The sequence below is a fragment of the Gossypium hirsutum genome, chromosome D02, assembly GCF_007990345.1.
Source record: "Gossypium hirsutum isolate 1008001.06 chromosome D02, Gossypium_hirsutum_v2.1, whole genome shotgun sequence".
Taxonomy (NCBI): Eukaryota; Viridiplantae; Streptophyta; class Magnoliopsida; order Malvales; family Malvaceae; genus Gossypium; species Gossypium hirsutum.
In genome coordinates, this window is record NC_053438.1 from 58,578,476 (window position 1) to 58,588,392 (window position 9,917).

Here is a 9,917-nt window from a genome sequence, read left to right on the forward strand (position 1 = left end):
ATTTAATTATAAAATTTAACCTTTTTAATTATTATATAAAATTATCTGATAAAAGTCTTATTTAAAAGAGTGATAAAAAGAATTGGTTAACCAGTAAAATTAAAATTCTTATTTTAAAATGTGTAAATCTTATAAATAATAATAATAAAAACGATAAATAGATTGCGATGAGAATGAAAGAGCAAAATTGCATTGAATTATGAGGATGTTTTAAATTCTGTTTGAAAAGAATTAAAAGTCTTAATAAGTTTAAATTTTAATTTAATAATTTAGAAAAGAAAGAAATTAAAAGTCGTATAAGTTAAAGTATCTCGTCTTCTTATTTGATTAGCAAATTTGCAGTGGCCTTTTTCTTCCCCCTTAAAAGCTCTCTCGCAAGTGAAAGAGAGTCAGAAACAAGTTTGCTCACTCCATTTTGAGCTGAATCTCTTTATTTGCAGGTCAAATTATCTTAAGCTTCTGTCTTTCCATTTTATGCTCTTCTTTTTGTTAATGGGGATCCTAAGCTCCACCGATTTCGATCGTCGGCGATCGGCGATTGGGATCGTTGGCGATCAAGCGGAAATCTTAGGGGGAGGGGGATTCAGCGATTTTCCGGTATAACTGGTCCATGTGCTTAGGTTTGCTCAAGTTTTATAAGTAAAATAAATAAAAATATAAATAAAACAAAGGGTCCGTATCTATTTTTATTCACCCACCTCTTATCAAATTATCAAGCTTTATTCTTTTCGAGAGGAAAATAAAATTAATATTATTAATAATTTAGCCCCTCAGATTTCGTTGAACCAGAGGTTGTGATAAGTCAGTTACCATAGTTTAGAGGAAGCTTACGTTTTGTATACATATGGAGAAGAAGAGAAACTCTCACCTCTTCCTTACAAAATCAACATAAAAATTAAAAAAACATTTCTCTACCCTTTTTCTTTTCTTCTTTAAAATCCCAACCTGAATCTATTTTTTCCAAGTCTTGCTAGATAAAACAGAGCAGAGCCTTTTGATTAGAATTTCCCCCCTTATTTTTGGGCTGTGATTCTCTTCAATTATTGACAGTTGCTGATGGGTTTTTGAGGAATCATGGGTCTTTATATGTAATTTTCATGTCTTTGTTATGCTGCCTTGATCTTTGATGACATATTATTAAACATGTAATTCTGCTCTGTTCTTTGGATTATCCTTTTTTTTTCCTCTGCTTATCAAGGTTACGTGATCGAGTGTACTTGGCCAATTTTGGTTATCTGATGGTTTTGATGATCTGGGTTTCTTAAAAGATGATTTTTTATTATTATAAAAAAACCCTGTTTTGAACGGTGGATGTTAATTTTGCTTGCCTGATTGATTGTGATCAGGTCAATGATCAATCTGACTTCTTTTTTTTTAATAGAGAGTTTACGTAAACAGGGGTGTCTCCTCTTTGTGTGGGGAATTCTTTGCTTTTCTGGGTGTGGAATATGCTTTTCATGGAGGACTAGTAATCTTCTCTTTAAAATTCTCTTCTTTCGGTGCTTCCTCCTTAAATTTCGTGGTTTAAAACTTTTCTATCTTTTCATCATTTTCTAAGGGCTTTTCTGCCACTGTTGTTCTTTTGCTGTTTTTGGTGTCTCTGTGGTTCCCCATTTTGGCTCTCCACCCTCAATTTGGATCATCCAACCTGCTCTGTTTTCGTTGGCTTTATCCCTCGTTGTATGATCCGACTCTGCACTATTTGGTTTTGGGATAAATTTGCACAAGTGGTTTTTTCTTTTTAAAAATGCCCTTTTGTTTATGATTTGTGAAATGATCACATAGTTTGTGGTATAAATTGTTTTTTACCCTTTTCTCTTGTGATTTTAAGGAGTTCATATGAAAACCTTTTTCTCTTTTTTTCTTTTGGTTTTTCTATTTGTAGGTTTGAGACTTGAAGTTTGCTGATCCAATCCATTATTTAAGGTAGATATTTTTGGCACTTGTAGATTGAACTAATAAGTCAACACAGGTTTAGTATTTAGGAGGCAGTTTGGATCATTGGAGGGTTTCTTAGTGATTATTGTACCCATGTTTCCTAATTGTCAGCAATTTAGATAATCTTATTTGCCAAGTTTGGGCACTTCAAAAGTTGGGCAGTGCCCATGGATGCCACAACAAGCGGAACCCCTACCGTACAATACCATAACATACCTGATCAGCCAATTACAGCTATTGTTGCTGCCCCTGTTTCTGCATTTCTGCGACAAGTACGCCATTGCTTCGGGGACTCCACTCCTGGAGAATTCCCCTTAGCTGCCAATCCTTCCATTGTTCTTCATGTTCTCACCACGTGTAATTTGGATCCTCAAGATCTCGCAAAACTAGAGGCGAGTGGAATTTTCTCTTAACCTTTTGAACATGAAAGTTCTTTTAAATGTTGGAATTGATAATGCTGGCTGATTTGATTTTGTAAATGTGTCTTCCAGGCAACATGCTCCTTTTTTAGGCAGCCGGCAAACTTTGCCCCTGATTATGAACTGTCCATATCAGAGCTTGCTGCTCTTGACATGTGCCAAAGAAGAGCTATATTTAAGCCAATGACTGATGAAGAACGTCAAAGTTTGAAGCATAGATGTGGGGGGTCGTGGAAATTGGTCCTGAGGTTTCTGCTGGCTGGGGAAGCATGTTGCAGGAGAGAGAAATCACAGGCGATTGCAGGGCCTGGCCATAGCATTGCTGTGACATCCTCAGGTGCAGTTTACTCTTTTGGCTCTAATAGCTCAGGACAGTTGGGCCATGGCAATACCGAAGAAGACTGGCGGCCTCAGCAAATAAGGTTGCCAATACTTTTGTCTCTGCATATGCCTGATGGTTTAAAAGTATATGCAAAGGGTTAATGGAACTCCACTATTTTGTAGATCTTTGCAAGGCATTCGAATTATCCAAGCAGCTGCTGGGGCTGGCAGAACAATGCTGATTAGTGATGCTGGGAGAGTTTATGCCTTTGGAAAGGATTCCTTTGGCGAAGCAGAATATGGGGTTCAAGGAACTAAATTAGTTACAACTCCCCAGCCTGTTGAGTCTTTGAAAGACATATTTGTGGTTCAAGCTGCAATTGGAAACTTTTTCACAGCTGTGTTATCCAGAGAGGGCAGAGTTTACACATTCTCTTGGGGCAAAGATAGCAAGCTTGGTCACAAAACCGAGCCAAATGATGTGGAGCCGCAGCCTCTATTGGGGGCACTTGAGAACATACCTGTGGTGCAAATTGCAGCTGGATATTGCTACCTTCTTTGCTTAGCTTGTCAACCAAGTGGCATGTTAGTTCATCTAAATACCTTTTCAAAGGCTCCTTAAATTTAATTTTAAAATGGCATGCAAACTGTGCTTTTGATAACTTGTCATAAACCTTTGAGATGATGAATGACAGTCCCGAATTCTGAAATTATGATAGTATTGGATTTTTCTAGAATCACAAAGTCCGTCTATCCATTAGTTCCATATGTATCATATGTCATTGTTTGTTTATTTGAATGTTTTACAGGAATAATAACTTTTTGGTGTGCCCTCTTTTGGAATAATTAGGTCTGTGTACTCTGTCGGGTGTGGCTTGGGTGGAAAGCTTGGACATGGCTCAAGAACAGATGAAAAGTACCCTCGATTAATTGAACAATTTCAACTTTTGAACCTCCAACCAATGGTGGTTGCTGCTGGTGCTTGGCATGCTGCTGTTGTGGGTCGGGATGGAAGGGTTTGCACATGGGGTTGGGGACGTTATGGGTGCTTAGGTCATGGAAATGAAGACTGTGAATCAGTTCCCAAGGTCGTAGAGGCATTAAGCGATGTCAAAGCAGTTCATGTTGCTACAGGGGACTACACAACCTTTGTGGTATCTGATGATGGTGATGTATACTCTTTTGGTTGTGGCGAATCTGCCAGCCTCGGACATAATACTGCTGGTGAAGGACAGGTTTGAACTTCCCTTAAACTTTCGTTAGTGATTTAATCAGTCCCTTACTTGGTTTATAAAGGATTCTCCTTGGTCTCCTAAATTATCAAATAGAGGCTTTACAGGATGCTTGAGCTAAGTTTAAGCCTCAAACCTGATTAATATTTTATACCATTTTACCATTTTTTAATAACCAAATGCACATTGGAAAACTCCTGAAATAGTTTTCTAAAGGAAAAGAAATATCAACCATTTAAATTAGTTTCAAAGTTACAGTACATTTTCAATATTCTTTCTTGTAATGTGATGCATATGTCTCCATTTGTTAGGTTTACCGCATGGAAAATCATTTCTTACTATATTTCATGGCATTGATCGTTATCTGTTTGGTTTTTGAATGAACACTCCATTTTGATATGAATTTCACTCCTTCGATGTGCCTTGCTTTTGAGAGTCACCTTTGAGAAATTTTTAGATTTAAAAAAAAAAAAGGGGAGGTTGGGGGAAGCAGCATCTCACGTGGACTTGTCAGTTAGGCTGTTTGCATCAAAGAACTGGCGTTATCTTTGTTAAGCACAGACAGTTTTAACTGGAAAACTGATATTACAGTGCTGTCCTTGAACATGAAAATGGAAGGGGCATACGAATTCATTGAGCTGCCAAAGTGAAGTATTTGGTCTAGTAACTGTCATCATTTTTGTTTATTGCTTATGTAGCAGGGAAACAGGCATGCCAATGTGTTGAGTCCAGAGCTGGTAATGTCATTGAAGCAAGTGAATGAACGGGTGGTACAGATCAGCCTTACAAACTCGATATACTGGAATGCTCATACATTTGCACTCACCGAGTCCGGGAAGCTTTATGCATTTGGTGCGGGAGACAAAGGTCAGCTAGGCATAGAGTTAGCTAACAATCAGACAGAAAGAGGAAACCCCGAGCGGGTTGATATCGATCTCAATTAGGAATCCGATGGCTTCTCCTCCCATTTGCATACACCATGGGTGATTCATTAGATTCTAGACAATCACGCATTGCATGTGGTGTTTTAAGTTTCCCTGTTTATTTTGTAAATAGAAACAAGCAAAAAAGAAATTGTGAAGATTTTAAGTTTAGGAGTAGCAAAGGGCCTTAAGTGGTCTGATTTCCTAAGAAAAAAATGGTTAGCACATAGGCCTTAAGTTGTTAATAGCTGAAACATCTCTGTTCAGGTTCATTGATTACTTATGTTAAAATTGCGTTCTAAAATTCACTGATGTTTAAAATGGTTGAGGTACATCGGAGCAGTCAGGGTTGCTGAAATTTTACCCCCATTTTCACCCTTGCAAGGGTCTCTGAGTTTTAGAATAATCAAGGGAAATGAATTCTCACTACTACACTCCTTGACTTCAAACAAGGTTTTACCAAACCTTATTTGAGTTCAACAGTTTATTTCTTAAAACTTAATTATCAATGTATGAGCGATTCACTCAATTCATCAATAACAATGTCAATTTAACTCGGGGGACTTACAAGCACTCATTTTTGGGGCGTTCCGTGAAATACATTAATTAAAATTTCTTCAGGTGTGTTTGAAGGACTACTTCTAGCATGGAATAGAGGATTTCGCAAACAATACAAGTTGTTTGTATTGGGGTAGCAATGATGCATGGTTTAGTTGTAGTCCGGCAGATTCAAGCAATGAATTCGTTCAACTCTAATAATTTTATTGGGTTTTTCCAATTTTATACTATAATATCTAAGGTTATTTTATTATAATTTTAATGGTTTTTCATTAAAATTATTATCTAATATATTAAACAACCAATGACTTGTTTCTAGTTGTTTAGTTTGTTTCTTTCTTGGTGGTGTAAATTTTTTATCACATATTGTAGTATAAAATTAAAAAATCCAGGTAAAATTATTAGAGTTAGACCAATGATTTATACTAAACAAGATATAGAAGAATTTGATATACAAATTAAGGAGTTATTAGATAAAGAATTGATAGAAAAAAAAAAGCTAATAGTCCACATTCTAGCCTAGCCTTTATAGTTAGAAATCATGCAAAACTAAAAAGAGATAAAGCTAGGATGGTCATTGTAAATGGCCCAATTTGCCCGGGCCCCTCCAGCAATAAACAAAAAAAACCAAATAAAAAATAAAGTCTTAGTCCATTTACAAAGTCCAACAGGCCTGTATGGCCCAAAACCAATAAACAGTCTAAACCCAACTAAACCTAAACTCTAGCCCAACAAAACAACCCAAAACACTTTTAGAAAAAGAAAACAAAAAAAAACCCTAAGCCACCGCACGCTTGACAGCAGCCTCCAACTGCCGCCGCCTCCCCTGCGTGTGCCGCCACGTCCTTGTACCTGCAAAACAAACTAGAATAGTCCAAAAGCAAAAAATAGTGTAAAAATAGAAAAAAAACCAGGAAAATAAGTGGTATTTTTGGGCTATAAAAAGGGTCCCGATTTTATGTTTTTCACTTACGACTGAATCAAAAGAAAATACAGAAAAATAAATTCAAGTATAGACCATTTTCAAAGATAGTTGTGCCGTTTTTATTTTTTATTTTTATTTATTTATTTACATTTATTTTAAAAAAAACAAAAAAATGAGAAGGAAAAGATAAAAAATCGTACCTTTTTGTGAAAGAGGTGCCGGTTCTGATGAAAATCAGGGATTTTTCAGTCGGGGAGTCCAAAAGCCCAAAAAATGGGCATTTTCGATTTTCCGACAACCGCAAGCGGTGGCGCTGTCGTCGGCAGCCGGCGCGATGGTTCAGCACTAGAGTCCCACCGGATTCTAGAAAGAGAGGAAGAACTTTGGGAGGTTTTTGAACGTTTTTTTTTTGAAGAAATGAATAAACTGAATTTTTGATAAAAAAAAAAAGTTGATTTATAAAGCATTTCAAAACGGCGTCGTTTTGATCTAAAACACCAGGCGCAAAACGGCGCCATTTCAAGCCCTTGACTCGCGCGGTGACCCAACCCAGAGGAAGGATCCGCATGTTTTTTTTGCTTCAGTGGGATATTTTCGCAAATGGTCCCTTCACTTTTTATACTTGCTTTAATTAGATCCTTTTTATTTATTTTTATTTCTTTTAATTAAGCTTGTTAATTTTGTTTCATCGCATTTTAATCCCGAATGAAGCGACGTGTTTTGGAGGAAAGGAAAATTACCCTTTTAGTCCCTCTTTGTTATTCGCTCGTTCAGGAGAGTCATCCTTTTTTCATTTACTTCTGATTTGCCTTAAAAAAATTTCAAAAGCTCAATTTAGTCCTTTGTTGGTTATTTTGACTATTTTATTATTAAATTAATTAATTTAATATTATTATGTTATTATTTTACCTTTATTATTCATATATTTATTATTACCATAACCATATCATTAAATCAATTTGTTTTTACGTTATTATTTCCATTATATTTATTATTTACTTATTCAAACACTTTAAATGCACTTATTTTATTTTTATTTTTATTTTTTTTATGTAATTTCAAAACTTTAAATTATTTATTTATTTTTATTTTTATTACTATGACCCTAAGTTCACCCATTTTTAATAGTCCTTTTAATATTTCCTAGATTAATTTTCTCAATGCTATTTTGTGTATTTATTTATTAATCTTTTTTTTTAAATTTTGATATTGTCTTGTTATGTTTTTTTTTGTATTATTGTCGCTACCATTATTATTCATTATTATTATTGTTGATTTTATTGTTCTTTGATTAATTAGTATTAAAGTGATGCATGTTATATGATCATTGTTATTACGTGTATTGTATTTCTTAATGTGCATTTATTGGTTATTTGTCGTCTGCTAGCGTACATTTCATTTTCCTTTTTTTTTAAAATCACTTTGCATTGTACACTATTATCCCATCGTCTTTTAATTGTTTAAAAGGTTACGTTTAATATCATTTAAGTTTTGAAATCATTTTTTTCAAAAGCTTTCAAGGTAACGCAGTACTCGGTATTCGGGATCTTCGAGAGGATTGTGCCCTAACTTACTGGGTTCTAATTTTCCTCGTTGAATCTAAGTAATCAAGTATCTTTTTTTTAAACCAAAACACATAAATATAAGGTCTATTCTCAGGAATTCAATACGTTGTGTTCTAACTCATTGGATATGACATTTTGTTATCTCAAGACTAGGATTTCTTTTTAAAAAATAAAGGCAAGCTCATATGTCATCTGTGGAACCTGGGGAAATTGTACACTAACTTACGAGGTTTTGATTTTCTCGTCGAGCCAAAATGGCTAGATATTTTCTGGTTTCAAATATACGAAATTTCAATAAAATTTTTTAAAGGTTAGCTTATGCTCGAGAATTCAAATGTTGCATCCTAACTTACGAGATACGACATTTTGTTGCCTCGAGATGAGAGGGTCTTTTTCATGCTAATTCAAATTTATTTAAGGGTTGTTTTAAAAAATCAACATTAATAAAAGAGAAATCATTTTAAATCTCTTCAAAATTTTCAACTTTCGACAATAAGACAGTAATTAATCAATTAGGTATCAATTTTTGGGCGTGACGAGGGTGCTAATCATTCCTCCCACGTAACTGACTCCCGAATTCATTCTTCTCAAATTTTGTAGACCAAAATAATTGTTTTATTAAAATCAAAATGTTTTATTAAAAACGATCAAATTGCAAGATGATCCGATCACACCTCAAAAAAAATGTCGGTGGTGACTCCTATTTTTATTTTTAAAAATTCGATCCCCTTTTATCAAAAAAATGGTTTCAACAGCTTGGCGACTCCACTGGGGACTAGTTGATAGTCAAGCCACAAATTGATTAATTTTTATCTTTTTGTCGAAAAATCAAAATTTGTTTTAAAATTTCCCCTTTTGTATTCTATCCATTATTTTTATCATAGTGTGTTTGTTTGGTTGGTTCACATCTGTTAATGTGTATTTGCATTTTGCATTACATAAGTTGGTGAATTTTAGAGTGAGAAACTAGTCCTTCGTGAGGTCTTCACCTCCGTGCAAGATAGTGGATCGCTTTCGGAATACATCCGTACCTATGTCTTCGTGAGATTTTCATGTCCGTGCAGCCATAGAGAAATGTATTCCCCTAAACGAACTCGGTCCCATGAGCCTATAATGGGTGAAAATCGAGGAATTTGCTAGTTCGAGTACCTTTACTTTAGAAGTCAAACCTCATGTAATGAACTTTAGAAACTTGCCCTAGGCAGAACTATACCAAACCCTAGTAGATTCCCGAATAGGTGCCTTATTTTTTCTTGTTTGTGTTGAATTTTATTTTTTATATATGACACTAACTTTGTTGTATTTTGCTTTGATTGCATGGCATTTTGACTACATAGCATTTCATCAAAAAAGGCGTTGGTTCATATTCGGTTACTAGATAGAGAGCTTATCATGGAAAAGGGATTTCTTGATAAGGTGAAGGATAATGCGGCTGTCCAAACTTGGTCTGAGACAACACAGCGGAGGTGATAGTTTGGTTGAAGGATATGATCAGAGTCGTGGGACTTCACTCGTATTAGTGTAACCTAGAATAGTCTGCAAGAATTGAAAGAAATCTGGGATTAGTGGAATGATGAGGTCAAACATCTTTTTTACTCTGGCTATGGAGATCTGCCTTATCTGCTTGACATAAAGGTGGATAAAACTTGTTTCGTGCCCTTCCCCAGTTTTGGAATACTGCTTACAGTTGTTTCACTTTTGAGGGAGTTGATCTGGTGCCCACAGTGGAGGAATACATTGCCCTACTTCGCTGCTCGAAGATTCAAGTAGACAAAGCCTACTTGAGAGCTGTTAATGTCCCAACCTTTTTGAAAAAATTGATGAATATTACTCGGATGAGTAAGCAATGGGTTACAACACAGATTAAGCAGAAGAGGGATAGCAAATGCATTCCTTGGAAGAACTTAAAGGATCTAATTCTAGCACACCCAGATACGAAGAAGAAAGTTGATGTCTTTGCCTTGAGTGTCTACGGCTTAGTTGTTTTTCCCAAAGCCTTGGGACACGTTGATGAAGCAGTCACCAATCTTTTTGAC

The 9,917-nt window shown here is 35.4% G+C and overlaps 1 protein-coding gene across 10 annotated transcripts; it reads left to right on the plus strand.

The window, feature by feature from the left end:
- Positions 1 to 308: 308 nt before the first annotated feature.
- Positions 309 to 5,137, plus strand: LOC107909734 (ultraviolet-B receptor UVR8). Of its 10 annotated transcripts, none has more exons than XM_041088896.1 (7): positions 309 to 440; positions 1,886 to 1,926; positions 2,050 to 2,330; positions 2,430 to 2,779; positions 2,862 to 3,263; positions 3,529 to 3,913; positions 4,612 to 5,137. In XM_041088896.1, the coding sequence occupies exons 3-7, from the start codon at positions 2,106 to 2,108 to the stop codon at positions 4,852 to 4,854; spliced, it is 1,605 nt and encodes a 534-aa protein (XP_040944830.1). In that variant the 5' UTR covers positions 309 to 440; positions 1,886 to 1,926; positions 2,050 to 2,105; the 3' UTR covers positions 4,855 to 5,137. The 10 variants fall into 10 exon arrangements, with proteins under 10 accessions (XP_040944830.1, XP_016692858.2, XP_040944829.1 ...); XM_016837369.2 differs by having other exon boundaries at positions 314 to 440; positions 4,609 to 5,137; XM_016837370.2 differs by lacking the exon at positions 309 to 440 and adding an exon at positions 454 to 1,680 and having other exon boundaries at positions 4,609 to 5,137.
- The last annotated feature ends 4,780 nt before the right edge of the window (positions 5,138 to 9,917 follow it).